This window comes from Vigna unguiculata, chromosome 5 (assembly GCF_004118075.2).
Source record: "Vigna unguiculata cultivar IT97K-499-35 chromosome 5, ASM411807v1, whole genome shotgun sequence".
NCBI lineage: Eukaryota > Viridiplantae > Streptophyta > Magnoliopsida > Fabales > Fabaceae > Vigna > Vigna unguiculata.
In genome coordinates, this window is record NC_040283.1 from 4,297,286 (window position 1) to 4,318,217 (window position 20,932).

General features: G+C 31.9%; 4 protein-coding genes across 11 annotated transcripts; 1 reads left to right on the top strand and 3 right to left on the bottom strand.

The window, feature by feature from the left end:
- Positions 1-196: 196 nt before the first annotated feature.
- On the bottom strand, positions 197-2,716 carry LOC114184240. Of its 3 annotated transcripts, XM_028071523.1 has the most exons (5): positions 2,464-2,716; positions 2,199-2,276; positions 1,631-1,693; positions 1,326-1,514; positions 197-994 (listed from the first exon to the last, which is right to left on the bottom strand). In XM_028071523.1, exons 1-5 carry the CDS (start codon positions 2,551-2,553, stop codon positions 392-394), a joined length of 1,023 nt encoding a protein of 340 aa, XP_027927324.1. In that variant the 5' UTR covers positions 2,554-2,716; the 3' UTR covers positions 197-391. The 3 variants fall into 3 exon arrangements, with proteins under 3 accessions (XP_027927324.1, XP_027927325.1, XP_027927323.1); XM_028071524.1 differs by lacking the exon at positions 2,464-2,716 and having other exon boundaries at positions 197-850; positions 2,199-2,452; XM_028071522.1 differs by lacking the exon at positions 2,464-2,716 and having other exon boundaries at positions 2,199-2,452.
- A 1,160-nt stretch (positions 2,717-3,876) lies between these two features.
- Positions 3,877-5,203, bottom strand: LOC114185300. Of its 2 annotated transcripts, XM_028072955.1 has the most exons (2): positions 4,352-5,203; positions 3,877-4,219 (listed from the first exon to the last, which is right to left on the bottom strand). In XM_028072955.1, the coding sequence occupies exons 1-2, from the start codon at positions 4,755-4,757 to the stop codon at positions 4,005-4,007; spliced, it is 621 nt and encodes a 206-aa protein (XP_027928756.1). In that variant the 5' UTR covers positions 4,758-5,203; the 3' UTR covers positions 3,877-4,004. The 2 variants fall into 2 exon arrangements, with proteins under 2 accessions (XP_027928756.1, XP_027928755.1); XM_028072954.1 differs by having other exon boundaries at positions 3,877-5,203.
- Positions 5,204-5,387: 184 nt separating this feature from the next.
- On the bottom strand, positions 5,388-9,940 carry LOC114185299. The gene is made up of 5 exons (XM_028072953.1): positions 9,546-9,940; positions 8,017-8,852; positions 6,837-7,216; positions 5,861-5,930; positions 5,388-5,693 (listed from the first exon to the last, which is right to left on the bottom strand). Exons 2-5 carry the CDS (start codon positions 8,691-8,693, stop codon positions 5,630-5,632), a joined length of 1,191 nt encoding a protein of 396 aa, XP_027928754.1. The 5' UTR covers positions 8,694-8,852; positions 9,546-9,940; the 3' UTR covers positions 5,388-5,629.
- Positions 9,941-15,564: 5,624 nt separating this feature from the next.
- Positions 15,565-20,393, top strand: LOC114185541 (cysteine protease ATG4-like). Of its 5 annotated transcripts, none has more exons than XM_028073331.1 (10): positions 15,565-15,798; positions 16,675-16,856; positions 16,956-17,207; positions 17,296-17,381; positions 17,509-17,559; positions 17,719-18,098; positions 18,430-18,568; positions 19,431-19,489; positions 19,585-19,655; positions 19,742-20,393. In XM_028073331.1, exons 2-10 carry the CDS (start codon positions 16,739-16,741, stop codon positions 19,957-19,959), a joined length of 1,374 nt encoding a protein of 457 aa, XP_027929132.1. In that variant the 5' UTR covers positions 15,565-15,798; positions 16,675-16,738; the 3' UTR covers positions 19,960-20,393. The 5 variants fall into 5 exon arrangements, with proteins under 5 accessions (XP_027929132.1, XP_027929131.1, XP_027929130.1 ...); XM_028073330.1 differs by having other exon boundaries at positions 15,626-15,798; positions 16,678-16,856; XM_028073333.1 differs by lacking the exon at positions 15,565-15,798 and adding an exon at positions 15,901-16,089 and having other exon boundaries at positions 16,678-16,856; positions 16,949-17,207.
- The last annotated feature ends 539 nt before the right edge of the window (positions 20,394-20,932 follow it).

Genomic DNA, 20,932 nt, shown 5'->3' on the forward strand with positions numbered 1-20,932 from the left:
ACTTATAAAATGATATTTGTATCTACTTGTATATTGTTGACTCATGAGATCTCCAACAATTACAACTTATAATTTTTTCTTACTTGATTTTTTTGAGAAGACACTAAAGAATTTCATTGGCTGCAAATCACCAGCTCGTTGGAGAAGATTGTTTGAAAATTCTCATCATTCAAACCATAAAGATAATCACCATCTATACAAAATGGAGAACCCATATTCCATCTTAATAGTGTTACAAATTCATTCTATTAATTGCATTACAAATGAGATTAGTCTTCCACCAAAAGATATGGCAGGAAAAAATTCAAATACCAAAAAATTTACCACAACACAACACTGCAAAGGCACCAAGAACTCATCACTTTGCTCCTTCATCTTGTTTTGTGCGTCTCTAGGAAGCAAAAAGCACAAGCAAGAGCAGAATAAGAAGGATCAAAGCAAAACCAAGAACCCCTAAACATGCAAACAAGATGCCACTCAATCTAAACGTGCCACAAGCGACATCAAATCCTGATGCTGCAGCAACCAACACAGATAAAGAGTACAGAAGAGCAATGCACAGCATAGAGATAATAGGTACTCTAAAAGCCAAAGACCAAACCACCACTATTGTGTACAAAAAACTCACTATGAACATTCCACTCCATATTATGGCCGGTAAGAACCCACTTGAGGCTTGCCACAGACTTAGAATTGGTGTCTTTGAAATGTTTGTTGAGCTTGTTATGGATTGGGATATATTCTGAAAAGGGTTACCCAAACCAGATAACAGTGCTACTTGAACTCCATACAACTTCACTGCTAGTGCAGCACGATGTTCTTGTGGACAAATTATCTCTGTTGAGCAGAACTGTATGAATGCCTTGCACATGGAAGCACTTGTGTGAGAATCATTTTTTGTCAATCCTAAGCCTCCACGCTGTGAAGTTTTGCATATGTTTTTTATGTTTATCACATGGGAAGAGGAAGAAGATAAAGCACATTTCTTGTTTGTCTGTCCGTAGTAGAAAGAATCAGTCAAATAAGTTACTATGATTCTCACTGATATTTATTCCAATACAATCAAAATTCTCATGTCACTAAAAGTAAATATATAACATCTTTCTCCTTTATTTTCTTACGATGGCTTTTTAAAATGAAAGTGTGATAAAGTTCTCAGTATAGTCGAATTCAGAATAATTACACTTGAATGTGATTTATCAATACTTTTCCAGAGGAAAAAAACTATTCTGTATATTTAAAATTTATAGGTATTGGAAGTGTCCAACCTTAATTAATACACCTTTTTTTCTAGATTGAGCAAGCAAATTAATCAGATAACTAACATTGTCAATGTAGCTGCGTTTCTTTCTCTGGTTTTTGGTGAGTGTGTACGTAGAGTCGTTGTTGTTAGGCTTTTGAATTGACTTTTCAAGCTGCTTTTGGCCTTTTTCCTGGTCGCTTTGTGTGCTCCATTCTTCTTCATCTTCCTCCTCAGTAATACAGGCTTTATTGTTAGGCAATATTTTATCATCCTGCATGCCATTTGGAGTCAAAAATCATATATACAATTTAATGATTTCAGCATCCCTTCAAAGTTCTATATGTAATTCAAAAGGGTACTGAAATGAAACAATGGTGGTGATCTTACCTCATAGTATATAGCAGTTCTCAAGTACGCTATTGTTCTCAGTAATTCCTTGTTTGTCGGGTACTTTAAAAAACATGTACATATATGTTAGAATGAAAACAAAGAAATCAAACAAAACAGAGATGATCATAATGATAAACTTGATAAGAAAGAAGAAGATATCAGGGTAAGAAATGTTTAGACCTTTTAATTTTTGGGCAAAAATGGTCAAACTGATATTTTTGATACTAGTTTTGTTATAAATCAATGAACTTGTCTGCTTCTAATTTTAGTGTCAGAAGATTCACAGAAGATAGACCAAGTTCATCATCTTTTATGATAAATATATGATCAGGTCACATTTTTTAAGATCTATGAACTAAATGCATTTTGAACCAAATTTGAAAAATCTAAAACTCATTTAACCTAGATGATTGAGTACATGCTTGAATTAAAGCTAAAAGAACTAAGTACTTTTAATGCAGAAACAACAATATTTTTCTTCTTCTATTCATACATTAGAATACACAATTCTATATCAAACTTCACTGTGTAACTTCAAATCAAACATATACTAACACTTTCAGACCTCAATTTGTTTCTCTGGAATTCTCCCAGCAGACCCTCGACGCAATTTCCTGTATATGATTGGATTTGGTTGTCTTGCCTTTGTTGTGATTTCGAGATTTGCAGCATAAAAAGACCAGTTAAAGCAAATAAGAGAGTCAATTTGTAATGAGAAGAACGGTTCATAGAAACTATTAACTGCATAACTTGCAGAAAGCATAAGGCTTGTTTACAAAATTCAGTCCAATTCAACTCTGAGAGAAAGCAAGGTGTACAGAATAACTTACAGGTTTTCTTGGAAGCAAGAAGTTCTTGCTTACACTGTTCTCTCTGGCTTGTTCAGTAACCGAAGAAATACTCAAAGAATCCATGATCATACAAGAGGATTATCAAGATGAAAACATAAAATGTTTCGCTTCCAGCTTCCAAGATCACTCCACAGAAACTTCAAATCCTCTTGTCAATGTCAGTAGTGGAATTAATTTCTTTCTTACTGCTTAATTTCTTCCCCTATGCTGTGTTTTTCAACGACAACTTATGAATTTTCAAAGATATATATGGTGTGAACGCCAACTTTTTTACTACATAGTTTTAATTTTATGTGTACATTTTAGCAGTTTAATACTGACATTTGTTTTTTATTTACAAATTTTGCTATAATTTTACTGGTGTGACAGGGACTATGATTTAGACGTGCAGATGAAATTAAATAATATTCATATCTTTACTATAAATAATATAATAAATAAGAATATTATGTGTTTGTGGGGATAATCTTTTTATACTGTTTGAGATGATTATTTTACTGTTCGAGATGTCCCTTCTGAGTTATATACCAGAAAAGGGTAACTGTCTGCAAAAATATTGTCCTTTGCATGAACCTTGATCACCTATCTCCATTACCTTATGATATGATTGATCACATCTTAGTACCAAGGTTACACATTAAGCATTAAGAAATTTGTGAGAAGAACTTATGATTATGTCTGATTAAGGAACCTATGATTACGAATCAATCAAATTGGTTTATGTCAAATTTTGAGTACTAACAAAAGTAAAAGATAATTATTTGAATTGGTGAACTTTTCTTTTCATTGCTTGAATATTATTTTATAATCTTTGGTTTTTGAGGTAGAGGTAGTAAAATACATGACAACATTGAAACAGTAATAAAAGATAGGAATATACTGTTTTTGATAATTTTTCTCTAATAATGTTTTACCTCAATTGTGTGTGCACCTCATCTCAGTACAAAAAATATTCCACGAAATTATTCATTTTTATTTTGACTAACTAAATCCAATAATGAATTCAAAGGTTTTTAATATCCCATCAACTTAAGTAGTTGTTTTCTTATTACCAGATTTAAAAGTCAACACCGACAAATTTTTTTATTCAAAATGAAAGTTAGACTAAATTTAAAAATATATTTAAATAGATAGATATTTGAATTCTTAAAATTCTTTTTATGAATTTAAAAAAAAATCAAAATTGGTAAAATTGTTTTATAACTTTTTAAAACATTAAAATTAGTTAAAATCAAGCACATATTTTTGTTATTACCATATCTGAAATCAAGAAAATAAATACTATTTTATCTAAAAATATTTTCTTAAACTATATAAGTCCCAGGTTACTAAAAAATTATATAAATCCTTATTAGTTTTCTCAAAATTTAAAAATTCAAAATTCAAAATCCACAAAGAAAATTATATACAAGTAGACAGAGATTATAAGTATGAACATTTTTCCTTTAACTTGCAAGAATCCACAACCACTGTCATCTTGCAATGGCAATTAAGACCATATGTACACCATTAATCAAACTTTAAACATTCTCTATGCCCTTAGCACCACATGTACATCTATTATTACTAGCAACAGGAGCAACTTCTCTGGTACAAGAATCATCCTCAATCTCAAAGGCATGGTGACTAACCCACAAAACTGCATGCACCAAAACCAAAGGCACAGCACAAGCCAAAGTCACTGCAAGATGAATCCCAGCCTCAGTCAAAATCAGCTGCACTATTGCTGCAAACACTAGCAAACCCAAGACAAATCTTTTATCAATGCTTCTGTGAAGGAAAACAGATTTGGGGTATGCCCTTAGAACTAAACAGTAAAGGACTGTCACATAGGTCATGATGACCAGCAAAATCAATGAGATCTTACGATGAGGAATGAGGACAATGAAGAGAATGATCCACACGAATAGTGTGTAGTATAAGCCAAGGTTCTCCAAGTTTCTGATGACACGAAGTGCTGCAGCTTCTGAAGTCAAGGGCATGTTGAAGGGCCAGTAAATTTTGAAATCAGTGTATAACTTTTCGTGATGCTCTTTTGGTTCATAAGTGTCTAAGGTGGATGATGAAGGTGTGGTGGTGGTGGAGGGTGTTCTTTGTGTAGCTCCAGAGTTTGCCATAAGATTTGAAGTGCAGTTTGGAGGATCACAGAATGGCTCAATAGCGATACCTCTTCTGTTGAACCACAAATTAGTGAAGTTTATTGCAAATGCACCACAGAAACTAGAAGGGTAGAAGTATGATGGGTACATGTTGTGAAATTGAATGAAATTCATATAGGTATATAGAAGCTTATCTCTTGATTTTATTTTCTAGTTCAGGACAAGACCTTTTTCTCATAAAGACTTGGAGAATGTCATCAAGGAAATTTCGTAAAGAAATGCACAACATTAGGAAGCTTCTTTGCTGTTTCTGATGTTGCCGTCTGAGTTTAACTTTTTGGACCTACGTGACTGTGTCCATCCAAAGTACCTTAAAACTTAAGAAATGTTGTTCTTAATTTATAATTTTAAGAGAGTAAGGGATGAAAATAATGTGTGTTTAGACAAACGAACTTGGATTTAGTGATATTTACACTAAAACTATAACATTGTCAAAAAAAATTCTATTTAATCACCTTGTCAGTACCAATTGAAATAAGTATTAAAAGAGGAGTTCAAACCATGGTTCATATTCAGGAATCCCACACTAAAAACACAGAGGGAGAGAGATTCAGCCCTTCACTTTGAGAAAATTATGGAAGTATTCCGAATGTAAAATTTTACTGAATTCTGAGATCATCTTCAACATTGATCTCCTAAAGAAGACGCTGTCTGAAACAAATAATGAAAACAAGTACATCCTTTTGGTCACACTCCTATCTAGTTTTGACTATGATGTGCAATGTTACAACAAGCAAAGAAATGTAACTAAATTGATCATAAGAATTTGAAGTCGAATTTAATAGGGAAGAAAGCCTACAACTAAAGGCTTCATTCCAAAATTCAAATATTCGAATATAGATAGCTTCATCTGAATTCAATTCATTTCCACGGCCACGGCAAATAATTAACATCAACAAGGAAAAATCTTAGTATCACCATGACTAAATATGATCCCTATCAATGATACATACAAAACAAGAACAAGTTTCTAATGGGTTTAACGATCAATTTTGACGAAACTTAGGCCACACTGTAATTACTCCTGGTCTCATCTCCTCAAAACGGTACCTGCAGCACAATATATACAACCAAATGAAATAAGAATTAAAGCAAACCTTGTTCCTAGAGACACACAATGGTATCTCATGCACTAGGCTACACTTTTTTTTACTTGTTTTCAGTGTTCTTAAACACAGATAAGAGGATGAGATGTGAAGCATGAGGAGATGTGCTACCTGTTTTCATTAAGGAAACTTCTGACAGCTGTAGGAAGGGAGGCCTGTCCCCGACTGTGATTACCAACGCCTGTAAAAATGAAAACACAATTAAGGTCCTCCTTAAAGATGATTGTTGGTTCCAACCAAGGACACAGGTTTGCTAAATGAATACTTAAATCCTAATTTTCTATTCAAGAAAATGATAAATTTTCAACAAATAAACAGATGCATTGAATGGTGCCAGGGAAGCAACAAGTATCATAACTAGAGATTTGGAGAAAAAGTTGAAAAGAATAACAAAGGAGAATTCATTTTGATAAAATGTTCCTTTTCTATAATTTTCCCAAAGAGACTGCAGGTAGAAGAGAACTATTAGCAGAAACAAGAGTGCGACTTACGACAATAAGACTAGTTGCATGCAAAATGATGATTAGTATTTTCACCTTCAAAATTGTTAGAATTCCATGATTAACTTATATGGAAAAAAAGAAATAAATATTTAATCTTAACAGATGATTACATTATTCTATGAATCAGAGAAGTCTAAAAGTGATAAAATGTCAGATTACACTGGATTTTAAAACATACAGAAGCAAGGTGAGCACTTGGAGAATATGACATACTGACATCTTCCAAACGTTATCAAGAACTTACAAGAGAATACCAAGTAATCAAATCTGAGAATATAAATGGTTGACCAACAAAAAAAGAGAGAGAGCAAAAACAATGGATGGATGTTTATTTATATGACTAATGAAAGGTAGTTAGATTTTGAAGAATGTTTATTTATATGACTAATGAAAGGTAGTTAGATTTTGAAGAATGTTTGCTTCAATCAAATGACAACTAACAGACACTAACAAAATGTCCAAATATACATGAAACAAAACTGTTGAAAGAGAATAAACAGTATAGGAGATAGAGGCATAAAGAAAATAGAATACTACCCTCACAATAGCCTATGCGTATGCATGGTCAAAAGAAGCCAACATACCTGTTATGACATGTAATGCCAATGGTCTAAGCCGTAATGGTGCTTGGATATCCAATTTTGCACTGTTGATAAGAGCAGATTGTCCAAGCCCATTTTGTTTCACTCCATTGGCCGAACTCTTTGAGAAGCCTTGGCTTTCAATTCTGTAGAGATGTTCTTGCAATGCTTGAATAGCTTCAGTTGCATGAAGACCATGCAAATCAAGTCTCCAGATATCATTTTCATTATTCCTGATACTTAAAATTTTTCTGGCTGCATCAGAATTAAGCTCTTCAGCAGTATGCCATTCCACTTGAGCTTTCATTGAATGATGTTGAGCTGACAAATGATCCCCTCTTAAAAAAGCAAAAGAAGCTGCCCTAGAATGTCGCGATGCTGACCTGTTTCATTAAAAAGGTATGAAGTCTCAAGTCAGATTTATGATCTGAATACAGAAATGTGATCTTTCCAATATGACAACCATTGCAAAATTCTCAAATGTTGTCATCTCGAATTGTGGACAAGAATGAAAACCCTATGATTGAAAGTGTTACAAATGAAAATTTGTGAAGAGGAGATATATAATAGCACGGATTAGTCCCTTCGATTCTAAAAGAATGTGCAAAACTAGAAATGCTACCACATAAAATCAGTATTTCTAGGGCTCTTTCTCAAAACGTTATTGCAAATCAATCTAAAACCATATTACTATTTACTGACATAAAGAAAACAGCAGGTGCCACCGTGGAAGTTAACTCATTATGCAAGGGTGTTTTCATTGTAAATGATTAAGGTTAAGGTGAACTGTTAATTCGTTACTTAGTAGTAGTTTGACTTGTCAGACCAAAGACTCCATAGATATATCAGATAACAATAGAGGAATTTGTTCTAGCTATCAACTAAATTATAATGTGTTTAATTTGGAAACTTCTTGATAAGGTCAAAGTAACTCAAGCATTGAACAATATCTTTCACTCACTGCATGAAGATCCCATCTTTAGTAATGCATTTCACTATGTCATCCTATTGAAAATAAGCTACAGAAAAAAATACATAGATTCATACATAAATAAGTATATATATTACACGAGGGAGGGAAAGGCTGATAAATAAATAAACCTATTAAAGAAACACGTAAAAGCAAGTAAGACATAACAACTAACACCGTTTCCAGAAAGAATACAAGTGTTAGAATTCGTACCTCATTGTCCTTAATGCATCCTTTCGATTGCTAATGTAAATATCATCATCCTCCCATTCAGGCTCTACAGGAACAGAATTCAAGAGGTTTTGAATTGAGGAAACATTTCTATTCTCCAAGCCTTTATCGTTGTCTTGGTGCTTATCAAAGGGAATACCATCCTTGATCTTTTCCAAAGTAAGACTTTCATTAGTTTTATTCTTATATGGGGTATCATCTGTCGTAGCTATCACTGCAGATGATACTTTGTAGTCTTCAAAATTCACTGCAGAGGCCATTGTTTCCAATAAAGCTGAGGCCTTATCAACATTGTTATTAACAGCAGCCAATATATCATCTATCAAGCTATGTTCAGCCCAAAGATTCTGCTCTCTAAGCTTTTTGATAGCTAAATTAACATCTTCCTGAGCAGGAGCTCCACAGTATTTTTCATCAGAATCAGAACCTGATATTACCTTTTTGTTATTCAAACACTCTTTCAACGGTGGGAAATTTTTAGTCGGCAGAAGTACCGAAGAGAAAGGCTTTGCAGGAACATGGTTCTTCTTGACTGTAGAATCAGAAGTGCCTATAGCTGGGAAATTATCTTTATCAACTTCAGATTCAAAATTGTTGTTCTTTCTCTGCTTGAGATCAAAAGCTGTCCAACCAGAGGATTGACCCTTAGCCCACGACATCTTCTTAACAGAAGATTGGGCTGAAGCAGTCACCTTGGTTTTACAGCATAATTGGGTCTCAAATCACTTTGCAGTATCTCTGCCAGAATAATTATGCAGATATAGAACTCAGAAAGCCACGATGTCAAGATCTTGCTTGCAAAAGGTCCAAGTCAATAACTGCAAGCACAAAAGCACCATACCATGAATCAGTATGTTAGATAATCACGTTATTATATATAAATGAAAACATGATATGACAAAATATTTGATATCATAGAATGTAGTTTTTAAAATAAATCAGATGGTAAAATGAAGTAAGCTTCTCCTATAGGTTAAAATCAACCTGTGCCCCTTAACTTTTGAACATGTTAGATCATAGAACTTCTGCAGATGTTAATTACGTTAGTTCATTTCAATTTGGGAAAGAACTCAACTCATTTTTCAATTTTATTTTCTTCTCTTGTAATTAGTTTCAAAGAAGTTTATGCAAGAGAACCTCGAACTTATATCATGACATAAGTACTTGCGTATGTACGTGGAATATCTTATAAAAACAGCTTCATCAACTTATTTCAATAAATACAAATAACATCTTGAAAAACAATTTACAATTATGCAGCAACAATTTAAACTTACTCCTCTTTCATTATTAAAAACAACTTATATACAAGCTTACATGATAACAACTTATTTATCCAAGTACATCCTTAACCAGATAAAACTCTATCAATCGAAGCCCAATACAAAAAGTATGTTAATAATTTGAAAACAACACAAACCATATACATCGTTCCCAACAAACCCAAAACTAAATATAAAAAGACAATAAAAGAATCCAGCTAAAAGAAGAAAACCCACATGAAAACTAACCTTTTTTATCTTTTCAGAAGAAAAATTCAGGAGAAAGAAAGTAGCTTGAATGTTATCTGTGACTCAGAAAGCGTAGCCAAGGAATGAATCTATCGAAGGGTTGAAAAAGCGACGGAACCACAAAGTCAAACACTTGTCGGTGGAAAACAATTGCGACGGAACAGTGCTGCAGTGATTTGCACCTGTTATCCATAAATCTTCTGTATAGATATTGCAAAGAGAGGAGGAAGAACAAAACTTTGGGTGTTTTCTGGCGATTCTTCCCAAAGGGTCTCTCAGAGGCCACAAAAAGATTCCGGGGAGAGAAAACAAACACGCGAAAAAAGAGATTTGACAGCCGCCGCGCCGTCACCGTTACCGTCACAGAATCAATAACGACCGTCAAGGAATCAATACGCCAAGTGCAATCATTACTTGGGAATTTACGAAACTCGCCTCCTTGATTTCCGGTACCTATTATGGTATATCCGGTGATTGACAAAATAAATTGAGTTTTAATTGTTTTACTGAATTTTTATTTTATAATTAATTCTAAATATATTTAAATATTTATGATAAATTTGAATTATAAGAACAATATTTATATTATATGATCCACATATTAAGTTATATATGTTATTTAATTATTATAGTCCCATTAGTGTGAGTTAAATTTTGAAAATAGTTATGGAAGTCTATAGATTTAAATTTAAGGCACATGAAATTGAAACTGAAAATAAATACATTTTGAGGATTTTCCGTTTAAACATGTCTTTTATTTTATTTTTATTTTCAATTATAAGAATATAAATCCATTTTACTCCAGAAATCATACAAGAAATAACTGTAATACTTATATATTATACTAATAACTATAAAATAAAATTTATTTTCACAAATTAAAATACCTTATTTAGTTTAGAAATCAATAATACCATTCACTATGGACGGAAAATCTCTCGGAAAGGATTAATTTTCGTAAATAATGAATTAAGTTTCTTTTTCAAAAAAAAATGTTCATAACTACTATGTTTTATACATTCATTCATACCAATGCTTTCATTATGCATAGAATATAATTATTTTGAAAACGATATCGGTGACAGACAAAAGTTTTACACAACATCACGAATCACAATTTCGGTTATAATAGTATATAATCACATTTGTGGTTATAATATGATAAGTTGGCATATTTAGATTGTTTATATCCAAATTGAAAAAATAAAATAAAACTTTAATTAATTCATTTTTAATAGTTTCAATTAATTTACTTTTTAAATTATAATTCAAACTAAATCAATTTAATTAAAAACCATTTGTATAGGGCACTTGGGATAAATTGTGTTTAACTATATACAAATATATAAATTTTGTTTTGAGACAAAACAATATTATATTATTTATCAAAAATAAAATAAAAACTTATATAGTTCTATTACTAACAATCCGTGATATGATTGGTATAATAAAAAGAAGAGGAAATTGGAAGTCACATTTGGATAATAAAAAATGTAAATAAATGGAGAAAAAAATGTATTTTGATCCACTGAAATAGTTTTCCACACATAAGTCTGAAGAGATGATAAAAAAATAGTGAAACCATTCGAAAAGATAAATATTTTTTTTATATTGTATTTAACTTAATAAACTACATAATTGTTAAAATTGTAAAAGTTATAAGTTTACAATAAAATTTTATATATAATAATTTGATAAAAAAATATCCTTTATATAATTTAACTTTGTTAGTTTTATAAATTACTAATCTTATTTTAAAATCAAGCAGAAAATCTAAATTTTCCAGATTTAATCGATTTGGATAGGATAAGATATAATTAATTTTAAGATCTAAATTAATTAAATGGTCTCGATTTTAGTTAATTAAGTTTATTTAAATCAATTAATATTTCTATTGTATCTATAACTATATATAAAGGGGATTCCCTCTTTTGTGTCCACATTTCATAATTCCAATTTTACCCTTTACAATTTAATTATTTATTAAATTTTTAAAAATTAACGGTTAATTTTACAAGTTTTTATAAAACTATTTATTTATCTCTTTTTTCTTTTTTCTCATACTATTCATCAACAATTATTTTTTTCATATTTTCTCCATACATTTCACTTTAATTTTTATAAATATACTTTTATTTTGTTCATTAACTTAATAACATTACAATATCATCAATTATAAATATAATTCGAAAAATGCGTACACGCAGGCGCGATAGCGCCTGTGTTTACACTAGTATTAAATAAAAGCTTTTAGAAACTAAAATTGGTATTAAGCAAAATATTTTTATTAAGTATTGAAATTAGATTATCAATTTATAACAAATAATGTATACTATGTTACAACAACATGAAGGATTCAACCATAAAAGCAATTCACCATGGAATGAGTTTGAATCCCTATTCTCTTCAGCCATTGAAGCACATCAACTAATTAATGAAGGACAACAAACAAGAAGCTTCACAGTTGATGGAAGATGGCAAGAGAAGGAAGGAGAAAAATGGGAAACTGGCGGAAGCCATTTGAAATGAAAAGGGAAATCATTTGGAAGAACTAAGTTATGAGAAAGCTTGGATGACATGTGTTAAGATAGTGGACACATAGTTATGGACATTTAGCATTGCATGACATGTGTTTGACGGCTTAAAATGTTTGATTAAGCTGAAGCCTCCAAAAGGCTCAGGAGGTGTTTTTAGAACTTATTGGTTTTCCTCCATCAAGATTGTATTGATCGAGCATAGCGATCAAATTATGATTGCTCAAGCAATAAAGTGGTCATTGAAATGAGGAGAACCTTAGGAGAGATATGTTTACAAGGTTGTATTTTACACAAACAAAATAGACACTACATTCTTTATGTTAAAGATATCACTTAAGCCACAATGTGTAAAGTTATATTTAAGGATGACAACGGTCGAGTCGGGTATGGATAGTGCTTACTCGCAACCTGACCCGTAAAAAAAAAATTCATCCGTTACCTGTCCGTTTACCTGTCGGGTATCCATTTAAAAAATACTCGCAGATATTTTTAAAATCCGCAGATAAATGTGGATACTCGATAATCGTAAATATTTAAAAAATATATATTCTATAAATTATTTAATATAAAAATATAAAAATAAAGTATAAATTAAATTAAATTAAATTAAATTTTAATTATAATTAAATTTGTCATAATAAAATATATTGTTAATTTTAATTTTAATTAAATTTAACTTAATAATATATAAATTAAATTTTAATTTTAATTTTATTACGGGTAACGCGTACCCGCGAGTATGGATAGTATGATATCTGCACCCGACCCGTTTATAAGCGGATATTAAAATACCTGTTACCCGCTACCCGCGGATAATAAATACCAGTTACTCGTGGGTACCCACGGGTACTAACTATCCGCCGCGAATTTTATCTGCGGATATCCGCGAGCACTGTAATGTTTTTTGTATTTTAAAAGTGCGTTTTATCATACATGTGGTGATGTTATGATATATAAAATGAGATTAATTATATAAATGCTATGAAAAGATATATGATTAATGATGAGATGTACAAACGACATATCCTTTTTTTTAATCGTAGATCTTTTATGGATTGTTTATATACATGTATATGTGTTGCTATATATACCCTAAATATGTGACGTAGAATTGGAAACTACATGACACTTAGTGGTGACGTAGGCACTAACACAAAAAAGTCTTTTGATGTTCGATATTTTGAGCATTTGACGTCTGTCCAAATCCCGACATCATATAGGGTAACGTCAAAATTAACGTCTGAGACAATGTCAGATGTCACTTAACGTCGATGGTGTGTTAGTCCGACATCTGATAATGTCAGAGAATGATGGTAGAGACGATAAATTTTGCGCCCTTTAGAGCCAAAATACAGCAAAATTTGACATCTGGTGTTGCACTGCCAAATGGGGTAGAAGAACACTACCAAATGGGGACGAAGTGTAAAATGGGCACGAAAACGAAAATTATTCGATTCAAATTTCCTAAGTCAATCCACAAATCAAAACCCAACAACTTTCGGTGGTGGAAAACGAAACAAACTCACATGCAGAGCACATCCTCGTCGTTGTCGGCGCAAAGAAGATTTGTGTTTGCGCTAGTTTTAGAAAAGAAATTAATGTCGGGGGATGGAGGCGTCACCGTTAATTGACGTCGAGCGAGACTAGGGTCGACGTTGTTTGACGTCGGGGAAGATGGGGTCTGATGTGCTTTTCAAAATGACATCGAGGACTACTTGGACCGATATAATTTGACATTGAGGATACCAATGATAGACGTTGAAATTTTCTATTTATTTACAAAAATACTACCGATATTTTTTTTACATTGGTATTCCTTTGTACTTATTTTAAAGAGGAGACGTTAATGAATTTTTTGTGTTAGTGAAGAGTACCCATGATAGTATGGTATCTTAGGTGATAACAACAAACATATAATTTACATTAGTTGAAAGTTCACAACTTTATTATCGTTTAATATATAGGTAAAACTATGAGAACAACTAGACAAATGATTTGATAACATATGTTTTAGGTGTTTTTTTCTTCTTCATAAATTATTTTCAGTTTTATGGAAGTTGCTAATGATAAATTAGCATATAAATAAATGCTTACTTTTTAAATAAATTAGAACAGTTTATTTTTATATAACAAGTATACTTAGATTGTTTACTTCTGTAAATTAATTTAATTAATACAAAAATATTTGCTAATATATTTAAAGTAATTTTTTAAAGTTTTGATTATAAACTATTAATAATTTATTTGATTTTGTTCACTATTATCATATATATTTTAATATTTTTATGAATTCAAATTAAAAAAAATTAACATAACAAATTAAGGTTTGGTTGATTTATTGAAATAAAAAAACACATGCAGACCTTTTTAACAATAAATAAAAATATTATTTTTTGAATAATAATTTAATTAACTTTGATTACTACATAATAATGCATTTTTTAGAAAATTAAAAAATTATTTATATATTATTCATTTTTATGTTGTTTTATATTTAGTTTTTTAATTAATTTTATTAACTTATTGTTTTGATAAATTAATTTATCAGTTCAGTTAAACATTTTTAAACCAATATCAGTTAAGAAGTTAATCAATTATTAACTAATTTTGGGACAGACCCTTAACAATTCCAAATTATAAAGACTAAAATTTTGTTATTTCTTCAATCTTATTAATAAGTAAATAGGTACTTATTAAACTTTCCATTAACATTCTTTATTGTGTTTATCGACAACATTTAATTTTGACTATAATTAAAATATAATTTGTAAATTTTATTAACTAATTCTAATCCGTTATTTTGAGTTTAAATTTAAAATGATAATAAAAATTTCGCAAATTTTGTAAACAATATATATTATTCTCTATAAGGAGTAAAAGTAGTTAGATTGATTTACTTCGATATTCTTTTTTAAAATGATTTTTATAAATATTCAAATACTTATTTACAACAAAATTTTATTCAATATTTAAAAAATCTAAATCTTTTTCAAAGTATTATAATTTCCCTTATTCTCTGTATAAAAACGTCTGTATAAATTATTCTGTTACAAGTTGTGCGTGATAAGCCATTTATTGTTATAAATTTTGAGTTTTAATTATCAAAAAAAACATTTGTCCTATGAAGTAGGTTTTTTTCTTCTTTCAGAAAAAGTTAAGGATAAAGATAAAAGCTTGCACGCATTCATTTACAGAACCATCTTTTACATTTTAATATCACACAAGTTATTATGACATTAAGAAAAAATTATTGTGTTCTCCTTAAAGAAGAATTACTTATCCTCCAAAAGAATCTTCACCATATATTCCTATTGGTTACTAATTAAATGATGCAGAAGTAAAAAAAAAAACAATTTTCATTAAATAAGACCTAAATCCAACTTTAAACAGTGTTGTTTTTTTGTGAAAGATAAACTTATATCAACTAGGATTATAAATTATAATTAGAAAAATCGTTTAGCAAAAAGGTAAAAATAAACTCAATTTAGTTTTGTAAATGTTGTTTGCTATAGTTTGAGACTTGAGTTATTTTAATAACATTGTTGGGAACATACCTTAAAATTCTGAAAAAAGAAGAAGAAAATACCTAAGACCTTGAGAGAGAAGAGAGAGGAAGTAGAGTCCGAACCAAGTCGCATAGCTGAGAGTTTAGGATTGGAATTCTGCCACCGCTTTTTATCATCTCGCCGTCGTCTCTCACCAACAACCTTAAAATTGTAAGTTACCTTTTCCCTCTGTTTTTTCTTACTTTATTATCTTTAAATTCCCATTGGGCATTAAAAAAAATAATCTTTTTATCCCACAATTTGTTTTTCTTTTTTCTTGGTACAACTGCTTTAGTTTCTTCCCTGAGCCTTTGATTGAATGCCCTGAAACCCATTCAAATTGGGTCTCTCAACAAAATTCCATTCTGGGTTTTGTTTCGTGTTGTTGGCTTGGCTTTATACATTTTTCTCCTTCGAATTTACGTGGCTGATGCGTAGTTTCGTATGAATTTTTCAATACATGTAAAGCTCTGGGGGAATTTCAGCATGTGTAATGATATCATTGATTCTTGGCATCGATTTATTGTTTGTGTAATGCTTTTTCTCTTGTATTTAAGATGATTATGTAGATTTGGGGCATTAACTTTACATCAAATTTTCTTCTTGATATTGTTTTGATTAGGGGATTGAAGAAGTTGTGGATATATATTTGTGGTGCTTGGTAGAGGTTACCATAGGTTATTATTCTTATTGTTCTGTTTTCTTTCTTGATTCCTTGCTTTGATTCTTTCTGGCTTTCTTTCTCTATTCATGACAGGAATACATTTTCTTTCTCCTGATGGAAATAAAGCTTTGTTTCCATCTCTTTAACTATTTGACCCAACCTGTATGGGTCGTTCCTCAATCATCCCTTTGTGAAATTGTAGAATTCTGAAATGCAGATTATCATGTCTTTCTTGGCTGGCTATGGAATGTCTTTGCTTAAGAAAAAACTTTTTTTTTTTTCCTTTTTATGTTATTTGGTGTTTCTTTCAACTTTTATTAGGGCATAGTAATGGGTATGTATTTTGGAAAGCTTCTTTATTTTATTATTTACCTTTCTTCTAGCAGATATTGGCACAAACTTGGTTTGCTTCTATGAGCCAATCCTCGTCCTTTCTTCAGCTTCATAATGGTATTGAAGGGTTTATGTGAAAGGATTGTTGCTTCGAAATGCACTTCTAAAAGCTCAACAGAGACTGTAGATTCTACTCAGGTGCCTGCTTATTTAAAAGCAGGGTCTAGTGACAGTAAGTTTCCCAAGGCTTCCTTATGGTCAAGCATCTTTACATCTGGTTTTTCAGTGGTTGAATCATTTAGTGAATCATCGGCTTCTGAAAAGAAAGCAGTTCATTCTCGAAGTAGTGGGTGGGCAGCTGCTGTGAGGAAAGTTGTAACCAGTGGTTCAATGAGGAGATTTCATGAGCGTGTACTAGGGTCAAGCAGGACTGACATTTCAAGTTCTGATGGTGATATATGGCTTCTAGGTGTCTGTCATAAAATTTCACAGCAAGAATCAAGTGGAGGTGTAGATACTAATAATGGATTGGCATCATTTGAACAAGACTTTTCCTCAAAAATTCTAGTTACCTACCGGAAAGGTCTGATGAATATTTACTACTTTTTTTTCTGGAATATATTAAGATAATAGATATTAGACTAACAAAGTTTAATATGCATACTCTATAGGCTTTGATGCTATTGAAGATTCAAAGTATACTAGTGATGTTAATTGGGGCTGTATGCTTCGGAGCAGTCAGATGCTTGTTGCTCAGGTATTATGTCTACTATTTAATGATTGCTTTTGACAATAGAATTGTTATATAATCGCTGTCTTCTTTCATCATGTTTCTGTTGTCGTTCAAAGTGAGGCAACTAATGTGGCTTTCTTGTGGTGTGCAGGCATTACTTTTTCATAAATTAGGTAGATCGTGGAGAAAATCTGTTGATAAGGTCAGGTGATTGATATGCAATATGTTGTTTCAGTAATTGGACTGTGTTTTCTCCTCTACCCTTCTTTTGTTTATCTTTTTGCATGTCTTGTTTTGCCTTGAGATATATTGCACTTGGGTTGACTCATTGTTGTATTTTTTCTATTTCATTAATTTGCAGCCAGTGGATAAAGAATATTTAAAAATCTTGCAACTTTTTGGTGATTCAGAGGCTTCTGCCTTTTCTATCCACAATCTTCTTCAAGCTGGTAAGGGTTATGGCCTTGCTGTTGGATCATGGGTGGGACCATATGCCATGTGTCGCACTTGGGAAGTTCTTGCCCGTAGCCATAGGGAGAAAAATGACCTTGGAGAACCACCACTTCCAATGGCTATTTATGTTGTTTCTGGAGACGAGGATGGGGAACGCGGCGGAGCACCGGTTGTCTGCATTGAAGATGCCTTCAAACACTGTTCTGAGTTTTCAAGGGGCCAAGCTGCTTGGACACCTCTTCTTTTGTTGGTTCCTTTGGTTCTTGGACTAGATAAAGTCAATCCAAGGTGTGTTACATTTTCAAGGTTCATTGTTACTATTGAAGTGATCACTCAGGTAGACTCATGTAATTATTCATTCTAGGCCTGCAAAAGCCGTTGTTGGCTTAAACTTAATCCATTTTGTGCATACTGATGTAACCCAGATGATTATTGTCCGTCTCTCTAAAGATTTAGTGTCCAATAGGGATAATAAATAGGTGTATTAGGTGTTTGCATGTAGTCTCATAAGCATAGGTAAATTTACCTATATGTTATATGTTTGGCAGATGAAGTTTTTAAAATTTCAATGTTTACTGTAGTGCAACCACTGATAGTTGCATGTATGAGCTATTGTCAGGTATATTCCGTTATTGCACTCGACTTTTAAATTTCCCCAAAGCCTTGGCATCATGGGTGGCAAACCAGGTGCTTCAACATACATTATTGGTGTTCAGAGTGAAAAGGCATTCTACCTTGATCCACATGATGTTCAGACGGTAAGAAAGTATAAATTATGCTTTTTGCACCTTATATACTTTTGAGATTGTGAAATTTGTATCATATTTCTCAAATATGGATTAACTTATTGAATGTATAATTTACTGGCACGCTTTGCTCCATCTTGATTTCAAATCTGCTGTCAATTACTGAAAAAAGGCTATATTACATGTTTTTGTGTATTGATATAATAAATGCTTTCTTTTCCACTAAAAAAATTTTCTAACTTGCTAGTATTTATAGATATTTTTTTAATTTTTGTTGGCACTCTATTCTCAGTGATGACTACCACATATCATAGTTTGGCTTTTGACTATATAATAGAATTATCTTTATGTATGCAAATACACACACATTATATATATATATATATATATATAACTATATATATATAACTTTTCAATGATCTTCCTAAATGTTTTGCAGGAATAAAATCATGCATAATTTGTTAGTTATTGTGCCATATTGTGATCTTGAATTTGTAAATGGGTAGCCAACAAGGGCTCTTGAACTTTTGTTACAAATTGTTGACTATGATATAGGAAAAGGCTAGTAGAACTCAGTTGTAGTTATACACATATTTGGAGATTGGCAGAGCTTGCATGGTTTTTGGTATTTAGAGGAAATACGGATCTCTTTGCCAATCTTGAGTTCTAAACAAAATAACAAGAAAGAACCGGTAATCACTAAAAGGAAAGAAAGTATTCAAACAGTTGGATCCATGATAACCTAGTTGTTGGGAGGGAATGAAATCCTTTTTTTTTTACTATTTAAGCACGACTTCAATCATACAGTGTTTAGGTTGTTATTGTGTTGGTGAAGCATTAATAGTTCACTAAGTATGTCTGAAATGGTTTTCAGGTAGTTAATATCAGTGGGGATACTCAGGAGCCTAATAGTACTTCATCGTACCATTGCAAGTAGGCTTTATATGAGCATTTATTGATTTTATTTGATTCTGTTACCTATAATTCGTTCATTCTGGATTGTCTAAGTTTTTCAAAACTCTTATCAGTGTTATGAGGCACATACCCCTAGATTCAATTGATCCATCCTTGGCTATTGGATTTTACTGCCGAGACAAAGGTTTGCTGCTTACTTTGGCTTAATTTCTTGAGTTCAATAACTATGGCTAATATGTAAGCTTTCTCATCATCAATGGTGGTTGGCAGATGATTTTGATGATTTCTGCTCCCAAGCTTCCAAGCTTGCAGAAGAATCAAACGGTGCACCATTGTTCACTGTAGCTCAGTCCCGGAGTTTCTCAAAGCAAGTCTCTGGTAATGATGTCTCAGGTGACAACACCGGATTCGAAGAGGATGCTTTCCTCGGCACCGACCACGACGATAACGATGCAGGAACCAATGAGGATGATTGGCAACTCTTATAAATGCCATTGCCAGACAGAGACTATGACATAGATTCAAAGCACCGCATCAAAAAATTGTTGCTTGATTCTCACGGGCCTAATTGCCACTGCATGTGGGGTTGATCCCCCTGGCATGAGGCTCCCACTCTTCAAACATTGTTTAATAGTCCTGTAGAAAGTAATTTAAACTCATTATGATTCTTTGCCTTAAATCGTTATTTGCTCATTTGTTTATATAGCTAACCAGAATTTGTTGTACATTACAGCAGCTAGTTTGATCATATTTGTTGCCTTTACCCCTTTATTGGCTACAAAAAATGTAGTGGATAGTACTGTGGGGCTACAAATAAATGGTAGAAAGTGGTTCATGCTGAGATGGAATGTTTTCTTTAGAAGACAGTATAAACTAATCACTTGAGTCCCTTGATATAAACTATGGTTCAAGTTTTCTGCTAGCTGTTCTGCAGTGATGTTGCATTAGCCAGTCATGTGAATGATGAGTATGTGTGTTTGGTTAGACATTTAAGCATCACATGTATTAAGAAATCAAATGTGATAGAAGAAATTTGATGCATTTACGTTTAACACATATTCAACATCTTTATAATCACACCTTATGGACATGCCAATAATGCTGTCTATCACCTTGGTTACATAGTTTGACTTTCAACCGAATCTAATGGTTAAATTATAGTAACCCAGAGCCTCTCCAATGAACTTAACAATGACAAAAATATCTGAATAATTTGATGAGGAAAAATCAAAGTTCCAAACTGAGTTAAAGTTTTCCTTTGAAATGTTTTTGCCACTTGCAGAAAATCTGCATAAGCGAATATATGCTGTCAGCATTTGTTGTAAAGCAATGCATCATGTGCTGATAAAGTAGAATCAAATATGTACCTCTTTATTATATTCGAATGACTCAAATCTATCTAGCACAAGCTAGCTAATTAAACTGCTATTAAATGGAATGGAATGGTGGATTCAGTTTGAG

Excerpts from the sequence above, each read along its gene's own strand:
- LOC114184240 (XM_028071522.1), bottom strand. The coding sequence starts at position 2,396 with ATGCTTTCTGCAAGTTATGCAGTTAATAGTTTCTATGAACCGTTCTTC. Across the intron at positions 1,515-1,630 it reads GAACTGCTATATACTATGAG|GATGATAAAATATTGCCTAA; the intron begins GTAAGATCACCA and ends AATGGCATGCAG. Across the intron at positions 995-1,325 it reads AACGCAGCTACATTGACAAT|ACAAACAAGAAATGTGCTTT; the intron begins GTTAGTTATCTG and ends TACTACGGACAG.
- LOC114185300 (XM_028072954.1), bottom strand. The coding sequence starts at position 4,757 with ATGAATTTCATTCAATTTCACAACATGTACCCATCATACTTCTACCCT.
- LOC114185299 (XM_028072953.1), bottom strand. The coding sequence starts at position 8,693 with ATGTCGTGGGCTAAGGGTCAATCCTCTGGTTGGACAGCTTTTGATCTC. Across the intron at positions 5,931-6,836 it reads GGCATTACATGTCATAACAG|GCGTTGGTAATCACAGTCGG; the intron begins GTATGTTGGCTT and ends TCATTTTTACAG. Across the intron at positions 5,694-5,860 it reads AGTTTCCTTAATGAAAACAG|GTACCGTTTTGAGGAGATGA; the intron begins GTAGCACATCTC and ends ATTGTGCTGCAG.
- LOC114185541 (XM_028073329.1), top strand. The coding sequence starts at position 16,739 with ATGGTATTGAAGGGTTTATGTGAAAGGATTGTTGCTTCGAAATGCACT. Across the intron at positions 18,099-18,429 it reads CTAGATAAAGTCAATCCAAG|GTATATTCCGTTATTGCACT; the intron begins GTGTGTTACATT and ends AGCTATTGTCAG. Across the intron at positions 19,490-19,584 it reads ACTTCATCGTACCATTGCAA|TGTTATGAGGCACATACCCC; the intron begins GTAGGCTTTATA and ends AACTCTTATCAG.